Raw genomic sequence first — 22,447 nt, 5'->3', positions numbered from 1 at the left:
CTCTGAGTTGCTGTGAAGCAGAAGTAAAAAGTAACATTAAATGAAAATAATAATATTTAAAACATCATTAGTCTTTTGTACAAGTTATGCGTATTTCTGCCTTATACATAGCGTATCTTATGTCTAAAAATGTGATTGTGAATGTGATTGAAGAAAGCTGGTAAATAGCCATACAATATGTGTTGTCATACTCCAGTCCAGTAGGCGGCAGTAATGCCACGCATGCTTGGATATGTCCGCCGCCAAAACGCTCATTTCACAGAAGAAATATTTTTCTTTTCGGAAGAAGATCCCGACAAAGCGGCCCTATTTCTTTTCAGCCCGAAAAAGTCGAATTATCCGAAAACCGACGATGTACGCCAGGACAAATACCGGCAGCACACACGGAGACTTTCAAGATAGAAACGGAGTGAATTATGTGACATCAACAGAGTCTTTCGGCCACTGCTCTCAATTGTTCTGGAAAAAGGATCCCAACGACTCCGGAGTAAGAAAGCCAGCTGCCACCAGCGTTAGCTAGCTAACGAGTCCAGCCGATAAATATCAAACGGCTAATGGGGCAACATTTGACTAACTTAGCACGGGGGAAGTCTCTATTTGATACGTGTTTGTTAAACCAGTGTTTTAAATCCAGTTTGGCAACACTGGGTGGTCTTAAGTTGCAGGTTATGTTACAGAGCAGCTTCGTTAGCTATTTGCTAACGTAACAATCGTCATGCTGAGCGGTTCATGGCCTAGCTAGCTAGTTTGACTCTTAGCTGCCGTGCTAAGTGGCTAGTAAATTGTAGCTCTTGCACACTGTATCTCTTACAACTCCTATAAAGGGTTTGGTGACAATTGACTTGTATGTCCAGCATTATGCCCATGCTGTGTTGTGAAGATACGCCGAAGGGTTATAAAAATGCATGTTATTGTAGCCAAGCATCACGAAGCTAACGCTTAGTTCAGCCAAACACAGCGCGGTTAGCTAACACCAGAGCCCGTGCAAAACAAGGCAGCGTGATTTGTTTGGGTAGCACCTTGTTTAGAATGGCTTGAAAGGTTTGCTCCAATATCGTGGACCGTAGAGGGTTTATTTGAGCAGAAAAAAAGCAGACTTGTATGCACGAGGCCAGCAATATTGTTAGCGAACATCGCAAAGTAAACACGACCAGGCTGTCCCACAGGAAACGGGAGCGGAAGACGCCCCGCGGAGGACTTTGAAAGACCTCTTTGTGATGCCAGACTGTGGGGTTCATTCATGGTCGCTCTCGGCGAGCAGATTATCTGCATAACTCACACAGAAACTCACACATTCATTTATATGTTTAGCCATTATTTCATATTTGAATGTGGGCAGCCATACAGGCTACTTTTTATGGTAGTAGCTTTAGCTGTCACACACCCACACATGCAAGTTAAATGGGTATACAAGTGTCACACAGTGTGTACAGGGATCTCAGCTAATTCCACTGAGTTGTTAAATTTCCCAGATATACCCATTGCTGCATTGATGGTCATTCTGTTTTTGTGTGACTATGGATGTCTTCAGTGTCCCCCATCTTGGCCATGGACCTGTGGAGCTCCTTCACACTTTATGTACAGTGCTAGGGTAGTGGTTAAGAGGCCAATGTTAAGCAGTTTCACTCCCTGGCCCTTTTTTATATATATATATAAAAATGCCTTTTCCAAATTTGACCACACATCTGCAGCGTGCTTATAATACAGAAACGCCAGCAAATGCTCCAAGAGACAGACCCAACCGCAGAAGTATCCAGGCTCTTTCTTGTGTTTCTATAATTGCAGTGTATTTCTGTACTAAAGTAGCCACTTTATTAGGAACACCTTTGCAATCTAATGCAATTGAATACAACAGCTCTGCCACACATTCTACCTTAACAAACATAATGTCCAGTTGTGATTGACATTGTCAGAGAGGTGCTTATTCAACTATATTGAATCTTTTTCAAATGATTGAGGTTTTAGTTTGAAGTGATGTTGAACTTGACCAGCCTACATTATATTGAGAGCTCTTTCTAATGTTTGCCCATCCCATTTACATACATTAAGGTGGAAGAAAATTTGAAACGTATTTAAATATAATGCAACACCATCTCTCGCATACAGTTAGATTAATAGTTCTCGGAAAGTTTTAACAAAACCTGGCCAATATAAGAGTTAAGGTAGAGTATGTGGCAGAGCTGATGTATTGGATTGCATGAGATTATTTAGGCGTACCTAACATAGTAGCCAGGGACTGTTATGTGCTCTCAAATTGACAAGTGAGTTGCTCAATTTGCAGTGGTTGCTCTGGTTATGTACTTCCTAAATTTCTTGTGTTGTTGTTGTAAACTTGCATGTGTTTTTGTTAGGTTACATTGAGCACTCAGTCAACATACTAAACAAACATAGAAAGCGTATTTGCAAAAGATAATGGCGTCGCATCATTAAGAACCTTTTTTTTTAGAGAACGTCTTCATCTGCAGACATGTCAGAGCTGTGCAGGGAGAAGCTCAGGGTGTAGGTTATTTTCCAATGTCATTCATGAATTTCTCGCTTGTCTCCATTCATTGAGTCTGGGTCATGCGTTGCAATAGATGCCATGCTCGGTAAAAGAAGCTAAAGATACAGATGTTTTGCATTAGCGTGGCTAGCTAACGGTTTCGACTGGATACAAATAAGTCGATGATATTGCTTTGGGTCTGACATTTAGGCATTTGATCAGATGGGCTCTTAAATATGCTGGTATTGGGCCGTGTTTTGTTCTCATGCAGAGTTGCTCTCCGTGGTGCTGAGCGGCTTTTCTTCACAGCTTTACACTTCCAGATAGTTTTCACCTGACAAGCAGTCTATGGCTCGACAGGGTAAAGCTTAAATTTGAAGTCTGCTCGCCACAGTAGGGCTTGGTAGAATAACGTGTCCCTGTCATCTATGGAACACGATCTGAAGACGTGTCTTATAGTTTCAGTCATGTATGCACTCAGTTGCACATGCAAATATATTCTTGTCACCCAGTATGTCTTCTGTTAACAGCAACTTTGGACCACATTATACAAAAACGTGTGTAGAAAAAAAGTATTTTGTATTTCTAAATGGGATGGGACAAAATATATATAGTATAAATATTGTTGCTTAAGGAAATTTCCAGTCACCAAGAAAATAATGAAGTGCGAATGACTTGTTGATGTATGTATGCTGTAGTGAAAGTATTCCTCTCCTCTGTGACAGCCGAGTTCGACCATCAGCTGGTGCGATCAGCTCCCTACGTCCTCGGCAGCCCTCTCCAGTTCCAGTCTCTCCTCAGCGTCACTCTCCAGCTCCAGTCTCTCCTTGGAGTCCCGAGCACCGGCGCCAGCGGCGACGGCGCCAGACGACATGGATTCCGACGAGAGGCCGTACGCCTGCGACATGTGCACCTGCGCCTACAAGCATGCCAGCTCCCTGCTCAACCACAAGCTCACCCACAAGACTGGAGACTTCAGGTAGGGGCTCGAGACTCTTTTCACATAACGATATTCCTGCATTCCAGGCATTAGGTTTTACATTAATGTCAGTTTATTATGATGCCAAAATGTTGTTGACTAAGCTCTTACCCCCTCACTCATTGTAGGTCACTGTGAGTGGAGAGCATCAGGTAAATGTCTGAGATGTCATTAACTAGGGGTGTAACGGTGCACAAAATTCACGGTTCGGTATGTACCCCGGCTTTTGTGTCACGGTTCGGTATGTTTTCGTAACAACGAGGAAAATACAAGAAGTGCAGGGGAAAAAATCATTTATTTTGATAAGTATACACATTCAACAACAGCGGCTTATTGGCCATAATAAATAGTTAAGCATAATAATACTGGCATATTGTAAAAAAAAATAAATAAACATGCCAGTAATGCTCCATTATAAGACCTGTTGCTAATTCCTGAACTGGGCTGCAGCTTGCAAGGGGAGGCACAATGAACTGAATAAAATGCACTCAAGCACTTTGACCATACGTTTTTAATTGGGTATTCTCAATGACTGCAGCGAGATAAAACATTGTTTATAAACTTTTTTGACGTATACAGGGGGTACCGAACCAATGTCGCATACCGATCCAAATGTCCTTTACCGAAACGGTTCGGGGCGAATACACGTACCGTTACAGCCCTGTCATTTACCCCCTTTCGCCTCTAACCTCCACACTAAATTTTTTCCCCTCCAAAACGTAGGTGCGACTTTTGCAGCAAGCCCTACACCAACTACATGTCCCTGCGCAACCACATGCGAATCCACGGTCAGAAGCGCTACATGTGCGACCTGTGCGGGAAGGCCTTCCGTCTGGCCCGGTACCTCCGTAACCACCAGAGGATCCACGACGACGGGCCCAACCGCTTCGACTGTCCCTCCTGCTGCAAGAGCTACAGGACCATGCTGGAGCTGGCCCAGCACCGCTGCACTGCTGCTGCTGCTACAACCAACCAGGTGAGTGTGTGTGTGTGAGACGGTGCTGTGAACAGAGTGGGCGATGCCTGGCATGGTGTGTGTTGGGCTGCATTAGTACTGCTAATATAACAATGCCGTGAGAGTTATTTTGCGGTACCAGTACTGATACCGTAAATTCAATAACAGTTCTTGAACAATCCTTTTTTTTTTTTCAATACAAATTTCATAAAAGCTATTGTAACAAAAAGGAGTTGCAACATTACAGTACAAATCCCTGTCTCTGTGCGTACCATCGTGTTTTCACTGCATTCCTCTACGCCGTCTAAAGGCTGATTTATACTTCTGCATAAAATCTACGCCGTTGCTATGCACGTAGGTACGTGAAGACACAAACCTACGCCAGATCCTACACCGTAGCCTGACGTGCACCTCTCGAAAAATTTAACTACACGTCGCAGCCACGCGCAGCGCTCGGCCGTGGCTTGGAAGCGTTGCATTTCCCTCGACTCATTTCCTGGTTCTGCTTCTCCATAAACGACATGAAATCAAGGAGAGGGTTAACTTTTCCTGCTCCAGGGGCCTGTTTACAAAAGCAGAATATATACATCCAGGATAACTGATAAAGCGAGGCTTGACCTAGTCTAATCTGTGCATCCTGGCTTGGTGCGTTTCACGAAGGCCAAGCCAGGCTGAGGAGGAGCGACTAGGTCGAGCCAGGCTGAGGAGGAGCCAGGCTGAAGTAATTCAGATAGATGCGCGTCCACGGCTTTCCTCAAAAGACCGCGAGGTCGATCACAGATTTACTGATGCCAAAATGGAAAATACGCGTTGTACATACTTTATACAGAGTGAGCAGCAGCTTCTTGTGGAAGTATGATGACGTGAAACACATTATTTGTATAAAAAGAAAAGAAACACGTCCGCTGTAATGAAACGGCGAGAGAAAGCGTAGCAGACGATCACGGACTGACTGAATGCGTAAGCAGCCTAAATATATACATTAACTGACCACTGCTCTGAATTGAAACCGTCATAATCATTCCATTCAAGGATTAGGCTACTAATCATTTGCACAAATTAACAGTTGTACTCTTTGCCTTTAAAAGTAAGCAGAAGATAATGTTACTCAGGAAATTTACCATGAAGATCAATTTTCTACAATGCTAGAGTATGATGCGTAAATATCTTACACTCTGTTTCTCCCTCTCTCTCATGGGCTGAAATACACATTTCCTATGTCATATAAACTTCCACTGCTCGCTTTTAATGCAAAGTGTACAACGGTTTGTTTTTGCAAATGACAGTGACTCATTGAATGGTTTCAGTTAAGAGCAGTAGTTCATAAATGTATATTTTTAGACTCAGTCAATCATTCAGTCTGCCACGTGTTTTCTCGCGTTTTTTTATTTTTTATAGAGGACGAGTTTCCTTCTCTACATATTATATGCCTTGCTCCCTTGTACAGGTGCTGGTCATATAATTAGAATATCATGAAAAGGTTGATTTATTTCAGTAATTCCATTCAGAAAGTGAAATTTGTATATTATATTCATTCATCACACACAGACTGATATATTTCAAATGTTCATTTCTTTTAATTGTGATGATTATAACTGACAACTAATGAAAATCCCAAATTCAGTATCTCAGAAAATTAGAATATTAAGACCAATACAAAAAAGGATTTTTAGAAATGTTGGCCAACTGAAAAGTATGAACATGAAAAGTATGAGCATGTACAGCACTCAATACTTAGTTGGGGCTCCTTTTGCCTGAATTACTGCAGCAATGCTGCGTGGCATGGAGTCGATACTGCTCAGGTGTTATGAGAGCCCAGGTTGCTCTGATAGTGGCCTTCAGCTCTTCTGCATTGTTGGGTCTGGCGTATCGCATCTTCCTCTTCACAATACCCCATAGATTTTCTATAGGGTTAAGGTCAGGCGAGTTTGCTGGCCAATTAAGAACAGGGATACCATGGTCCTTAAACCAGGTACTGGTAGCTTTGGCACTGTGTGCAGGTGCCAAGTCCTGTTGGAAAATGAAATCTGCATCTCCATAAAGTTGGTCAGCAGCAGGAAGCATGAAGTGCTCTAAAACTTCCTGGTAGACGGCTGCGTTGACCCTGGACCTCAGAAAACACAGTGGACCAACACCAGCAGATGACATGGCACCACAAACCATCACTGACTGTGGAAACTTTACACTGGACTTCAAGCAACGTGGATTCTGTGCCTCTCCTCTCTTCCTCCAGACTCTGGGACCTTGATTTCCAAAGGAAATGCAAAATGTACTTTCATCAGAGAACATAACTTTGGACCACTCAGCAGCAGTCCAGTCCTTTTTGTCTTTAGCCCAGGCGAGACGCTTCTGACACTTTGTCTTGTTCAGGAGTGGCTTGACACAAGGAATGTGATAGCTGAAACCCATGTCTTGCTTACGTCTGTGCGTGGTGGTTCTTGAAGCACTGACTCCAGCTGCAGTCCACTCTTTGTGAATCTCCCCCACATTTTTGAATGGGTTTTGTTTCACAATCCTTTCCAGGGTGCGGTTATCCCTATTGCTTGTACAAGTTTTTTTCTACCACATCTTTTCCTTCCCTTCGCCTCTCTATCAATGTGCTTGGACACAGAGCTCTGTGAACAGCCAGCCTCTTTAGCAATGACCTTTTGTGTCTTGCCTTCCTTGTGCAAGGTGTCACTGGTCATCTTTTGGACAGCTGTCAAGTCAGCAGTCTTCCCCATGATTGTGTAGCCTACAGAACTAGACTGAGGGACCATTTAAAGGCCTTTGCAGGTGTTTTGAGTTAATCAGCTGATTAGAGTGTGGCACCAGGTGTCTTCAATATTGAACCTTGTCACAATAATCTAATTTTCTGAGATACTGAATTTGGGGTTTTCATTAGTTGTCAGTTCTAATCATCAAAATTAAAAGAAATAAACACTTGAAATATATCAGTCTGTGTGGAATGAATGTATACATTATACAAGTTTCACTTTTTGAATGGAATTACTGAAATATATCAACTTTTTCATGATATTCTAATTATATGACCAGTATGTATGTATGTGTATATATGTATGTGTGTGTGTGTATATGTATATATATATATATATATATATATATATATATATATATATATATATATAATAAAGACACTGAAGAAATTGGACTCTAAAATCTATAAACTATAACGATAATTAAGTGATAAATCCCATGCACACTGTAAACATGAATGGAACAGAGTATATTCATCAGTTATTTCCCCCCCAGCAAAATATAAGGTCAAAAACCATTGGAGTGTCCTCCCCCTGTTGTTACATGAATGTACAGTAGCCTACATCACTAGATGGTTACTGGTCCAGTGAACTAAGACTATAATTTGGAAGGATTGTACAATTAGGATATGGTCTTTAAATTGTACAATCCTCCCAAATGATAGTCCCAGTTTACTGGACAACACAATTTATGTGCTAAGAATGCCAAATACAATACACATGGAAGCTGAACAAACATGAACGTTATTGTTAAAGAATAATAAAAAAAAATGAATCAACTAAAATAATTCAAGGTGCATTGGTCAACAGAAATGTACAGCATTGTATGTATTGCCCTTAGTAACAGACTTCATTTAAAACACATTTGAAATTGTTATCAGCCTTTTCTAATTATCTCAACAACTGCCGTAATAGTCATCAAACTTCTAACAACAATATGAACAGCAGTCTTCATACAGCAATATAACAGTAACAATGACTGTCACATGATTAATAACAAAATAATGGTCACAACTTTAATAACAGTACTTAAAGGAACAGCAATATGCACCTGTTGTATTTTAATCCAGGCTGATAACAATAGGGTAAAACCACTGCTGGGTGATCAGAAAAGGCTCCAGGATTAAATCAATCCTGGCTGTTAGCCTGGTCGGGAGCAGGCTAGCTGTTAGCCTGGTCGGGAGCAGACTAGCTGTTAGCCTGGTGGGGAGCAGGCTAGCTGCACAGAATAAATCTCCATGGTGATTTATGTGCCTCCACTTTTGTGAAACCGAGTCAAGGCTTAAAATCATCCAGGTTAACTGATAAATCCCGGCTTAATCCCTTATCTTGGTTTTGTGAAACAGGCCCCAGATTTCCCACCGTGGTCAGAAAGCACGGGAGACACTTTGTTTCTGTCACTATGACTCGAGTCGGTACTCGCTCAAAGCTAATCGCAGTCACTCTCTCACTGATCCCTCGCTCTACCACACACTCCCCACACTTGGCCTGCACGATTCGGGGAAAAATATGAATCACGATTTATTTTTAGCTTAGAATTGATATCACGATTCTCTGCCACAATTTTTTTCTCACAAAGTGTAGTGTTTATTGCACACATGAACAAACAAACAAAACAAATTGGCAGTACCAAACACATTTTTTTTTTTGGCACCTATAGCACATTGCGCATCACCACAAGCCTGTAAACATAGAGGCTTCCATGAATAAAGAAAATAAAGTACATACTGGTTATTTAAGTACAGTAGGCTACCAAAAATAGTGACATATAGCACATTGAACTAAATATGGCCCTGATACAGGCTTTATCTGAACTCCTTGAACATGTCTTTACATAATTAATCAAGTCAATCAACATGCTACAGCTTCAGTCTCTAGAGAAATGGAGTTTGTCAATTGCCAATTTAAGTACAGTATCAAAAACAGAATGATTTCTTAGCACAGTCTTTAAAATTTGGTATTGAATGACGGGGCTTTTAAAAAAAAATAAAAATAAAAAAAATACTCAATACTACAGAGGTAATTAGGTTGGTGCCTAAAGGTTTCGAAGTTCGGTACCCAGACCTACATGTAATTAGATCTTTAAATTTAGCATGTGTTTTGTTGTCATTGACACTGTGATCAAGTTTATGAATCACAGTTTCCAAGAGATGAGCAAAATCTTTGTACCCCAATCAGCTGTTCCAATGTAAGAATTCTTTTCCTGTGCTCCTTTTTCCTCTTACTGTTCTATTTATAAACGGCTTTAGTCTCAATCTTCTAACAGTGGTATAAGGTTAAGTCGGAAATGACATTGATCAGTGCAATCGTTTAACAATTCTGTGTGTTTTGACATCTAGTCTGACTCACGGGATGTAGACGTGTGCATATAAGCATACTATTAACTGTGTATTTCAGACACAAATATACAGTTTCATAAAATAATAATAAAAAAAAAAAAAAAAAGGCTTGGTCATTTGAGTTACGGCTGGCCACTGTAGTTTTTAACAAGCGTTACTCAACGTAGTGCATTTGTTGGACTATTTTCAGCCGTGCATTTGCCGCACATTAATACACACAATAAATAATAAATTAATATATTGAATGTCAGCAATCCAGTTTCTGACTTCAAATGACAGATTGTTACATTTATTACTATGCTAGGCACTGTTGAACGTCCCCGATAAACTTCTCAGCTGAAGATTTCACAGTATTTAATTTTCTTTTCCAGGGATGCCAAATACTTTGATTTACCTAACTGTTGATTGAATATGTATCAGACACACTTTCCCCATCACTACAGCATTTTAAATTTTAAACTTGAATGTTCGGGTTAGTATTAGACAACTAATTTCCATTAGACATCTGCTCGGGGGGTCTGAGCCCTCATGTATCATCAGACTGTCGGGTCTGACCAATCGCAGAAACTAGGGTTCTTCCCTACCAAGATCAAGCAGAAGTACTGTATATTACCATGTTTATAAGAAAAGGTCTAATGCCTGATGTATAGTAACTTAAATCATTATGTTTCTGTTGCATATCCGTTGCATATTTGATGTGTTTGCTTTTTTCTAGTGATTATTCCCAGCAGATTTTACAGTCCAAATATCTGGTGAAAAGTGTGGCACTCGCTACAAACTTCAGACATTGGCATTGATTCCCAAGCCCTTTTCAATAAATAATTACCTAAATGTTGGCATCTCATGTCAACAGCTCCACTGTTGAGTATCATACGTCTATAAAGGAACTTCTAAACACTTCTAAATACTTAAAATTCACTATTAATACTAGGGGTGTCGTGATTTTTATTTTAAATCGGAAAAAAAATCGAAATGAGCTTTTGATTTTAACTATCAAAAGCAGGATTGGCGATTTCCCCCAGTATTTCTTTCTCTCCACCCCCGCCTTCTTGTGCACGTCCGAAGCAAAAAACGACAACAGACACAGCGTAGCTTACCGGATGGTGGCATGCAGCTAAAGACACTGAGCTGATCCACACACCATGGCCGCTGTCCGAGATGATGGAGAAACAACAGAACTGGAAAATCCTCCTGCTTCCCTGAAGTCACGGTGTGGCAACATTTTGCCTTCCCCAGGAGTGACTGATGTAAACAAACAACGAACGTAAAGCATGTGGGCTCCGACAGGACTTCATGCTGCCGTCAGGTGCACCTCGTTAACTAATGGTGCATTCAATTGCACCTTAAACTCTGAGAAACTCAAACTGTTCTTGCAAAACAACCTTCTGCCACATTTAAAAAAATTAATTGAATCGAATAGTGGATTTTGAGCACCGTGACACCCCTAATTAATACCACTGAAGTATCACTGTAACAGATATGTTAATTGTGTGTGATGGTCTGTGTGGTGTGGCTGATATGATGCGCTGTTCTGCTCTTTGTGCACTGTGTGCAGTGTGAGGGTCATCTGCAATATATTATTATTATTATTATGTAATTAACATCAAGATGGTTTTTATTTTAAGTGTTATTAAGTTACAATGCATAATGCATAAGACACAGATTCCTCTACCCCCCCCTAATAATAATTACATTCTCCATACCTGTTTGGTTGGTACACCAAAGATTTAAATCCTCCCGTAACATGCACACAAGAACCCCTGTACTGACGGTGCTAACTGTAAGAGCCAGACCCTGTGGGCTTAGTAGTGGGAGCTCCAGGCTGAAGGCTAAGCTGCCTTAATAGAACCAATGTCTATTACACACCACTTGGTGTAAATTTGCACAGTATACAATATTGGTGTGTGTGTGTGTGAGATGTAATGATGTATCGTATGTAATTTTTGGTCTACTGCTAATGGTAACTGTTGCCAAGTGACAGGAGGTATTTTGGGCACCCTTGGGTCCAAAAGTAAAAATCCCATTAATTTTCTCCACGAACAATGCTTCCAGTTAAATCATCAGTGAAAAAAATTTACGAATGAATTGCGTCCGGGTACAAGTCTGTGTACTTAAAAACGTAAAGTGATAGGTTAACTACGACTCCCAAGGTGCCTTTTGACAGGAAACTGCCAATAGCACACCAAAAATGACCGTATATGTGCTCCGGTAACGGTAGGTGGAAGCTAAAGACTATGACGTTGATGGAGCTGAAAACACAATCTGCTGTTTGCATTAATTCACTTTTGGATTCTAGCTTAATTTACGATTCTGAGTTCAGAAACCATGGCGCCGTGTTTTGCTTCTGACTGCAACAACACTGCTCTGATTCACGCCTCCTGATTGGCTTCTTCTCCATCACTTGAGCCTGGGACTTAAGGGTACATTTTCCAGAAGAGTATTTTGGTTCTATGTTGAATCCTGTTGAGTAGGCCTATACCATGAAAAGAATAAATAGTAATAGAAATACAGATTGGGAAACCCCCTTCTAGGCCACTCCTCTTGGAACTCTATATAACAATGGAAACAAACTGCTGTTTGTCCACTTGTGCGCCAGCAGGAACAAGTTTATTAATCAATTTAACATTTCATAATGAAATTGACCTCATGAATGTTTCTGTGGCAGGCGTGTTAAAACTCAAAACTGGCGGTGCACCGCAGATGGAGGAGAAACACTGTGTGATTGTCTGAAGATATGCATAATTGCCAAGGCATATTTAATTGTATTTGTTTATATGAAGTGTGTGCATGTAACATACTGTAGCCCTCCTGTAGAGTCAGGGTTAGACCAGGGTTAGGTTAAGTTTAGGGAAAGAGTTAGGGTTAGGGAAGGAACACAATTTAGTGGATTTTCCTCACAGGTATAGTAATCCAAATGTATGTGTGTGTGTCTGTGTTTGGTGGGGTTGGTTCATAAGAACCGGTTCAACTGCCCGTCCTGCTTTAAGAGCTACAGAACCATGCTGGACCTGGCCCAGCACCGCTGCAGCGCCGCGGCCAAAAACCAGGTTGGTTTGAGCGTGAGTGAGCATGTGTGTGTGTGTCGTGTGTGTGTGTGTGAGGCAGAGTCAGCAGATCGAACTGTAGCTGTGGGTTAGGGCCAACTTGTACAGGAGTGTTAAATGTGATGGTCAGGAGCAAAAACACAAAACTTTTTTTTGCTTCAAATGTTTTCCCTTGGTGCTGTCATCGGTCTCAGTGTAACTGCACTGGCAGCAGTGTTGAAGAGGAACTCAACACATGTTTTTTTTTTCCAAAATTGTTATGTTGTTCCTATGTTCAGACAGTCCAAAAATGTTAGTAAACATAAACAACTCTCCCAAAATCCCCAAACTGGAGTGCTAAAACTCAAATGTGTGGTGTCATCAAGTATAAACTGTGGAACTGCTCCATAGACAATGGAAAGGATGTTCTAGATGACACAGAGCACCCAGGGGAACGTTCTGAGTATATGGGAACATTTTCTGTTTTACAACTGAGAACGAGACAATAGAAAAAGAAAACAAAATCACCCATAAAAATGTTCCTCCCCTCTCTCTATCGGGGTTTACCGCCTCCCAGGACGTTTGTGATTGGTTTAAAAGAAATACAATCAATATCCCCCCCCCCCCAAATATCCAGGTGGTGTAGCCAGACCATACTCCAGCACTGACACAGCGCTGTGGAGATAGGTCTGGCAATGTGAGACTAGAACAGGTCTGACCATTACATCTAAATAAAAAAAAAAACGTTGGAAATAATTCCAACTAATTACTAAGACATACAGAATGGCAGAAATGCGGGGTGTCGATAAGGGCCCACAGCTTTCTAGTGGGTTATGTGGCCCTGATACAGCTGAAAGTCAACAGGTCATCACTGGGTTTGAACACATCCAGTTTATCAAAACAACAACTTTTAAAGTGAAAATTGAAGTGCTGATTTAAGGGCATCAGGTCTGTCTTAAAACAGTACTGATGTAGTTATGTATGTGGCATTGTAAGGTTATCAGTTGCAGTAATTGTTTCCCTTGTCCATACTGGCTGTGAACAGATCCACAGTACATATGCATCCCGTAGTTAGGCTTAAATTAATATGAAGCAGTCTTTTATTTATTTTTTTAAGCTTATTCTTTTATTGTACAATTACGTCCTACTTTAACCTACATTGTGTGTGTAAAAATGCAGCTGATGAACACTTCCAGGTCTACATAACTGGTGAACTGGATTTGTCTCAAACCCGTCTCAATTAATTTGATATGTTGTCCAATTGTCTTGACGGGGAACCTCGTCTGTAAAATGTAAACCCAGCCCCGATACGATGGTCTGAACTACGAAGATAAGACCTTGGTTTTAAAACATAAAACTGTATAAATGTTGCATGACAAGGTTGATGATAAAGTTTAAAGGAGAAGGTTTTAGGTTTAGCACTAATGTACACATAAATACTATAGTTGTCAGGGTTAGAGGACAAATTGGCAAGCAAGCATCTTCTATAGTTGTCATGGTTACAGAAGATAGACATAGATTTGAGTCATGTTAATGTTGTTGACCGTCTGTATAGTCATCCTTTCTAGATTGGGTAGAATTAATGTTTGAGTGTATGTTTGTGTGTGTGTGTACAACTGGATCACCCCATCCCCTCATAATAAAAAAAAAAAAAAAATATATATATATACATACACACATACATACATACATACATACTTAGTCTTGTGCCGATTGGCATTCAGGTCTTATCTCGACTATTAAAGGAATTATGGGCAATTGTTGTTTTTTTCTACGCCAATATTAAAGCGATTGGAACTAACTCACGATCACAACTAAGATGTTATAGATAATATCTAGTATCTGCGCCCAACTAATGTTTCTGGTGGAGCGGTACGTCCGCCCACTGAGCCCCGTTAATCAGCGTGAGGGAAGAGTGGTTTTGAAATTCTTAATGTTAATTACAACCCAGTTTGCCACTCTTTTTCCATGGATCTGACACCTGATGGGCTGTGCTTCTTTCGGACAGTCACCCGGCCTCCCTGGCTGTCTCCGGGGGACGGCTAACGAGAGCTGCATTAGGTCAGCACCGACTGCTGTGGCCTAGGTTACGGCAGCTAACATTAACGATCGGGTTTTTCCTGATGCGGAGCCTTGCCTCCAACACGGCAAATTGGTTATTACATGTACAATTATCACAGGCAAAGGGATGGCTAAACGTTTGACTCGCAAATCAAAAAAGGCCGGAAAGCGAGAGAAGCCATCACTAACTGCTAAACTAAAGTAGCTAACGGAACTGAATCTAATCCCAGACCTAATGGGATTAGTGAAAAAGTTGCTATTAGGAGAGAGCCTGTGAGGTTTCGATGTAAAGTGGCCAATAAGCCGCTGTAATGAAGAATATGACTAAATCGACTGCATCGAGCTACCAAAGGAAGACGCTGTCAGTAACACAGACGCAATATGTCCTACGCAGGACAGCCGGGCCGGTGTAGCCGGTTTGATTGATAAAAGTGGAAGCCGCTCTGCATATCCAGAGTATGTTATGTGACGTGTTCAATGTAGCAAGCCTGTCAGACTGGCGATCAGATCGTCTTGTCAGCGATCTCGAGTAACCACAATTTGGACAATTTCAAAAATGTTAGCGATCGCCTAAGCCTAGTTTAAATGTAGGTTATTGAAAAGGTAATTAGACAGAATTGAAATACGTAAACTTTAGACATTTGCATTAAATGGCACAAGAAGCAACGGAATTCCGTGTGGAAAGCAAAAGAGTTCATCACATCTGTCACCTCTCCTCTGCTTTTCATCTTTTATGTGCATTACTGGCATGCATAAAGACTGACATGATTTACCAAATGCCTCTCCTTCCCGTCTTCCTCTGTCCACCTCTTGTTCTCCTCCCTCCTCCCATCCAGTCTGGTGGTCGTCGTTCCAATTATGGCAGCGGTCATCGCCGACAGCAGCAGCAACAGCAGAACAGGGCTAATGCCATGATGCAACCGCCGCATGGGGGACACGGCCAGCAGGAGCCTCTTCCCTCCCACTGCGTCTCCCCCATGTCCCAGGGAGGTGTGACCAGCCAGTCCGACCCGCACCAGGTAGGGAGGAGAAACCAGCTTCCAGGGCCGGAGCAAACACTGGGGAACCCCTATTATGCTTTTTTGGATTTTTTTCCAAAATTACATATTTTTTGTGTGTATGTAATAGAGATACAAAGTACAAAGCAAGCATAGCCCGCCGAGTGGCTTGTTAGAATTTGGTTGGATCTAAGCGCACGGCGTGAAGTGCCTGGCGCAGGTGCGTTTAAGATGTGTACATACAAATCCACCTTTGCTAGTTTAATGGCGGAAAAAAGGGTCCGTGCGCCAAGCGCAGGGTTCAAAAGGGTTGTGCTTAGTGCCTTAATTAATTCATAGGTGTGTTTTGGGCGTAACATGCAATAAACCAATCAGAGTGTCACCTCCCGTTCCCTTTAAAATCAAGGTGCTTTTGTACCTTTGCACATTGCTATTATGATGGAGGATTTGCTAACCGGGAAGGAGAGATATTTCAGGAGAAGAAACTGATCTGCTCGTGCCTGAAGTGAAAGCGAGCGCGAGCAGATCGTACTGTATATGGCACGAGCACTATACCACCAAAACTCCACTTGGTGAAGCAGGCGTTAAAATAACAATGAAATGCTGCGTGATTGACTTTAGACCAGGTTTTTGTTGGTTGATCACTTTCCGCTGCCTCAAGATAGCAATACGCCAAGAATGCACCTGAACACACCTCCCTATAAGACCAGCACGCCCATGGGCGCACAGATGGGCGCAGGTGCATTTGCTATTTAAGCGACGTGGACGCTGGACGGGTAATTGACAACTGCGTCGCTTCTTAAACTAGCAAAGACATTTGCGTCGGGCTTTGCGCTGCGCCGAGTGCAAGATAAGGCCCAGAGTGTTTCAGGCAGCAATGGGCAGAATGAGAAACGCAATCATTTTTATTGAACATATAGCATGTAAACATGAAATATGACACTGAAAAGGATTATCATAGGGGTTCTTTAATGGGAGTTTTGCTGTCACGGGAGTGTGTGTTGAGCTTCTGTCTGTCTCAGCAGGGCCGTCCCAGCTCGGTGTCCTCCCAGAGCAGCCAGCAGAGCATGAGGAGCACGTCCTCCAACAAACACATCTCCTCCTCCAGTGCCACCCCGTCCTCCTCCTACTCCCTGCTCCAGCCCCTGGTACCTGAGGTAAAGGAGCTGAGCTCGGGATACACTAGGCTGAGCGCCAACCCCATGGTAGGAGAGAGAAACCGCCACACACCCGCCGCCCGCTGCCTAGCTGCCTTTCTCCCTGTCTGGCTACTAACATCAGGAGAGAGGGACTAATATTTGAGTGTGTCCACCAGGAGCCTCTGCTCAAAGCTCATGTTTTTCCTCCTCCTGCCTGTGGAGAGGACGGGCAGTAGTGAGTTAAGATGGAGATTGGTGCCCTTCGTCTGAGTGCTGCCATCTGTAGAGACGCCTGGTGGACACAGTCTGAGCTGTCTTCTTAACGTTGGCTTTTAGTCTGCTGGTTTTATTCCAAATATTTTTAGGGCCATGTTCTACAATGTCATCGGGGGGGGGGAGTATAGTGATGGGACAATTAAAATATACCAGTGCACAGTCACTTTTAGACGTTAGCAGCTGTAGCCAGGTTAATTTTGTGGCTATTATGATAAAGATAACGAGTAGATTGTATCTTTTTTACAAAGTGGTGAGTCCGTTAGTGTCGGCTGGCTGTCGAGCTGCTGCATACGAGGCTGGAAAATGACATGCACAAGCAGTCATGTACTGTACTGTCTAACTACCAATACAAGTCTATATAGGGGAGACAATATATAGAATTGATATAGTCAAGAGCTAGACAGCTTTGGGCAACAGATGAATTTAGATGAAGTCTGACTATTGGGTAGATCTAAGCCTCAGTCAAAGTCTATCTTTGTCAAACTGTCCCTTTTTAAAGCTGTAGTGTTAAGTCAGTGCTTGTCTTAGCAGCTGATTGTCATTACCAAATAAAAATGCCACTTTTACATTTTTTAAGAACAATAATAATGATGGTCTAGTAGTGCATGCAAAATACTGATTAAATAAGTCTAAACCCTGGTAAATCAACAGGGTGCACTTTCTTGATCACCCTATTATCATCCATATTTCATAGTGTATTTGTTATTGAAAATGACATTAGTCTAACATATGTCTAATATCGATTGTCGCACCATTTTGATATTATTCTGTAGAACTGACCTGGTGTAGAGGTCCACACATGAGGGGCAAGAAAAGCATGTAGATGAGCACTAAGGGGTCCATTTAACCCCCAGTCCTGGCTCCGAGACAGTGCAGGCTTCATTATTATTGGTAGCAATATTGGCCTCCTGATAGTGGCCTCCAATAGATTGAATAGGAGGGACTAGTAGTGCTAATAACTAGCTAACTCTTAGCGTACTTTGAGGATAACCGTTGAAGCGATGCTCACAGTGCCCAGCAAAGAAAAGCAACAGACTAAAAGCCAGTTCATGAGCTCCGAACTGGCGGAAGGACACTACTAACTTGGGGCTGTGCCGCTAACTCTGCCTTTCACTCTTTGACACTAATCATTCACTCACCTTGGTGTTGCACATGTTGAAGTTGTAGTAAGGGGCTGCACATGAGTCATATTTTCTCACATATTGGCAATACTGAAACGGTTATTTCTGATGCCTTCTCTGGTTAAGCGATCAAGAGGCATCAAGTTTATAGAATTCTTCAATTGTTACAGTTGGATTCCTCAAGTCAAGTTCAGATCTTCTGAAGTGTGGTTGTATGAGGTACTTATCCATAGTCGGCGTATTACTAGTTGCGCATTGCCAGCGTTGTCTCCACAGCGCTGTGGAGTAAGGGCTGGCTACACCACAGATTCTGGGATAGAAGGGGAAAAAACCCGCTCTGGGTTGTTTGCATTTCCTTAAACCAATCACAATCGTCTTGGGCGGCGCTAAGCTCCGGACGCAGCGACGGCGGCTCTGCAAAATAGTCTCAGGACGGAACTTGTTTTAGTGGAACGTTTAAACCCCGCAAAAGCAAACGCCACATATGATATTAACTGAAGTTAACCGTTCACGCAATACGCTAACATGAGCTATTTAATCCCTCCAGTCGGTCCCAAAACGTCCCAGTTGCAGAGTAAATGCCGTAAACGTACTCTTTGTAAATCTTTACAATCATTCTCCGAAAGAACCAAGCAGGCCTGCTTTATTACACGATCCAAATTTTCTTCAAAGATTGCCATTTTCAGCTGCATGTAGCTGGCTAGCTTGAAGTTTGTTGTCGTTTCCCGTGGTGAAGGGAACACACACAGAGAGCAGAATGGGAGAGACAAAGCCTGCGCCGGATGTACTCCCGTTGATCCAGACTAGTGTATAAGCTACAGCAGATGGCGGTCGGCACGCCCCCAGTTTGGAGAAGCTAAATGTATTTTAGACACCTTTTTTAAAAAAAAAAAATGTATATCAGTTTTAGAGATGTTCCGATACCAGTATCGGCATCGGCTCCAATACTGCCTAAAACGCTGGTGTCGGGAAGTACTGGAGTTTATGCACCGATCCGATACCACGTAATAAAGCCCTAAAGAAAATCTACGTTAAAGTAGTTTATGTTCTTTTTCCGTTATAACTGACTGTCAAACTGGAGAATAAAAGAAAGTTCTGGGGCGTTCATTGTTTGTGTTTGTTCATGTTTCACAAAGAGTTTAACTTGAGCTAGACCGACAACAAAGATAGAAATAATATCACATCCATACAGGGATAGTAGTATACAGCTGTTAAAATTTAATAAAATATGTGACACACTGGTATCGGATCGGTACTCTGTATCGGGAAGCAAAAAATGCTATCGGACCATCTCTAATCAGTTTAAGTGCACGCTATATTTAGAATATTTTTGGGCGGACCGCCATCTACTCATTCAACCACACTTCATGGGATCTGAACTATGCCTATTTAAAGCTGAGTTGCTCAGACGTGTGCAGCTCCGCTCTCCGTGTTCTCTGTCTTGTCTTCAAACTCCACCTTCACTGTCAACCCTCGGTTTTCTGTTTCCTGCCGGCTGCTGTGCTGTTCAGGCAGCAGTGTGGCATTTTCCCAGCATCCATCTGAACTTCACCAGTGCATCAAACGGTTATCAATCTGACAAGTCACTCTGCTGACACTGATATTTTACTCTTCTGCCCATTCTCTCCCCCCCCCCTCCCCCTACAGCCGAAGCACCAGGACACTTTCTCTCTGGCCCCCCAGCGTCCCCTCACCACCATCAACCCCATCGGCCACTCCCTCCATCCGAACGGAGCGCCCACGCTCAAGCCTTCCCCCGTGCCACGCACCATCCAGGCCATGCCCTGGGAGCAGCGCTCCCTCTACAATCAATGAGACCCTTGGGAACCACACACACTCCCCCCCCCCTCCTTTCACGTCGCGTCCACCATCACCCCCACACGCCCTCCTCATTCCCCCCACCCCTTTTCGGACCCAGCATCAAGGAGGGAGGACTTTGGACGCCCCTCCACCGCCTCACCTTTCCGTTGGAACGTTGTGTTTGGGATTGGGGAAGGGCACCATTGAGAACTAGTTGAGATTGATTACTGAGTAGTTAGGTTAAAAAAAAAAAAAGAAAAAAAAAATGTGTTGCCTTGACCCTCTTGTATGATCTATGCCATGTACTGGATATATAAGTTAAAATGTCTGTCCCCTAATCTGTCCTCTCACTAAGAATTTATCTCCCTCTCCCACTCTACTTATGAAAATATCTATCCTTCCCATTATGAATAGTGTCTTCCCCCCTTTCTCCACATGTTAAATGAAACGAAAGGCTATTTTTTATCAAGAGTGTTCCAAACCCTGAACGAGGGATTCCAAGGCGCCAAGTTGTCAAAAGTTAATGTGACAAAAATTCTCCCCTCAGTCTGTTTTTGAACATAAAACCCAAACGTTTAAGTCAAATGAGGCTTCTAGAAGGAGAAGGGGAAACCTTTTATTTTTACGTGCCCCTTTCAACGTGCTCCAGAATGAAGATTGTGTATATTGTGCGTTAGGAGGTGTCATGAGTATTTCCGAAAGCCGTATTTTCCTCCTCGTTTCTCCCTGACGTCCCAGTGCCCACACCTGTCATCTCCAAGCGTCAACAGCGAGGACCACGACGGACGCGAAGCCAGCCGCCTGCTCTGCGGGACGCGCCGACACATACACGTACAGTTTGTTGGAAAAAGGACCTGGATGTTAACCAGCCACAACCACCCACAAGGACCGTTTTGGTGTGGTTACCTTCTCTCAACACACAACTGAAAGCTCACTTTTTTTTCTTTTTCTTTTTTCTAAAAAAAAACATTGCATCTGACAGGTGGCTTGTTGTTATTGTAGTTTTAATAATATGTTGGCTGGGAATCAAATCTAGAAGATAAACCGTACAAGTCTCCATCCCTTTTTGTTCCAAACTGACTGTTAACACGTTTGTTCCTTTTCACTTCAAAGCACTTTAAGACAAGTGCTGTATACTTATTACTGTGTCTGCCACCCCCCCCCACCCCCCCCTCAGTCTAGAGCTGTGTCGGCTGTGAAGATGTAACATTGCCTTACATCAACCCCTCATCGCGACTCACGCACATGATCCCCCAGTGACTTGGCAGCAGTACTGGGCCCGTTTGAGCCCATATCATGGCTGCATCTGGAAGCTCCAGTGGCCAAAACACAGTATGTCTGCAGCTCTGGACTACCCCCACCCCGACTCCCCACGCCCTCCAGTGTTGCTTTTCCTGTAGAAAAAGGTCCTGCCTGCGTCTCACTGCTCACAGGATGGATTTAGTTAACACCTACCTGCGGGGTGTTTCAATAAGCAGCCAACTGGCCAGATAACTGCAAATAAACACACAAACGGTTTTTTTTAAACGGTCAATTTGATGAATACCAGTTAAATCGTGGTTTCATTATCTACTTCTGTTACGTTATCTCGCTAACCCGGTGTTCATTGAAATACCCACAATTCTACTGACGTTTTTTATTTTTTTCTCTTTTTAAAGTTGTTTCTATTTTTATTCATGACATGTTTTCATTGTTGCTTTCTCTCTCCTTGTAAAGTGTCTTTGAGTATTTAGAAAGTGCTATACAAATAAAATGTTTTATTATTATCACCATCAGTGCTGCTTCTCTTATGTAAACGACCATCTAGTCGCTACTACCTGTAGTCCAGCTTTTGAAATGGAAATCTTCATTTTGGTTTTTTTTGTTCTGACAACGAAAAAGATGCATGTAGATATTTAACACGGAAATGGAATTCATCTTGAGCTTAACAGCTTGTCAGCTGCTGTTTAAGTGACAACCGAAACAGACCGTCTTTTTCAGTTCTAACCCTCTGTCTGTGGGATGATAGTCTGTTCATTTCTCTGTGGTGAAGAGTTTGAAAACAGCCACCAGAGGGCGACATGTCATCTCATTTCAAATAGACTATATATAGATAATAATGTAATCATAAGGACTTTACACCACTGATTATTTATGTTCTGTCTGAGGAAGAGTAAGCCACAGTGACCGTTCAGACCTTTTTCTGTAGATGACTTTGTAAATGCAGCCCAACAAAAACTATATTAGCTCTACCGATTCATAGAATTCCAAATTTTTAATTGTCTACTGCAATCACGTGGGAAAAGTAACTACATTTGCATACTGTGAATCGGTTTTTTTAAAATCAAGAATCGATATCGAATCTTGAGCCTAAAAATCGAATCGTGACATTTTCTGAATCTTGCACCCCTAATATTAACCTTTTGTGCATCCCTTTAAAACCGTTGCTCTGGTTAATACATAACAAAAACTACCAAAAATCAATTCATTTTCAGAATTGTAACCCCTTCAAGTGCCAGTTTGTTTACATTCTGCCACT

The 22,447-nt window shown here is 42.3% G+C and overlaps 1 protein-coding gene across 3 annotated transcripts; it reads left to right on the top strand.

Annotated features, from left to right (window-relative positions):
- Positions 1-266: 266 nt before the first annotated feature.
- LOC144530660 (uncharacterized) lies at positions 267-20,253 on the top strand. 3 transcript variants are annotated; one of them, XM_078270320.1, is made up of 7 exons: positions 267-487; positions 3,208-3,461; positions 4,185-4,437; positions 12,469-12,558; positions 15,432-15,614; positions 16,619-16,798; positions 19,777-20,253. In XM_078270320.1, exons 1-7 carry the CDS (start codon positions 353-355, stop codon positions 19,942-19,944), a joined length of 1,263 nt encoding a protein of 420 aa, XP_078126446.1. In that variant the 5' UTR covers positions 267-352; the 3' UTR covers positions 19,945-20,253. The 3 variants fall into 3 exon arrangements, with proteins under 3 accessions (XP_078126446.1, XP_078126445.1, XP_078126447.1); XM_078270319.1 differs by having other exon boundaries at positions 16,616-16,798; XM_078270321.1 differs by lacking the exon at positions 12,469-12,558 and having other exon boundaries at positions 16,616-16,798.
- Positions 20,254-22,447: the final 2,194 nt, after the last annotated feature.

The sequence above is a fragment of the Sander vitreus genome, chromosome 15 (assembly GCF_031162955.1).
Source record: "Sander vitreus isolate 19-12246 chromosome 15, sanVit1, whole genome shotgun sequence".
Lineage (NCBI taxonomy): Eukaryota > Metazoa > Chordata > Actinopteri > Perciformes > Percidae > Sander > Sander vitreus.
Note: the sequence above shows the minus strand (reverse complement) of the source record. Positions and strands in the feature narration are given on the sequence as shown.

Coding starts and splice junctions, on each gene's coding strand:
- LOC144530660 (XM_078270319.1), top strand. CDS start 353: ATGTACGCCAGGACAAATACCGGCAGCACACACGGAGACTTTCAAGAT. Junction 4,438..12,468: donor CTGCTGCTACAACCAACCAG/GTGAGTGTGTGT, acceptor TTGGTTCATAAG/AACCGGTTCAACTGCCCGTC. Junction 15,615..16,615: donor GCCAGTCCGACCCGCACCAG/GTAGGGAGGAGA, acceptor TGTCTGTCTCAG/CAGGGCCGTCCCAGCTCGGT.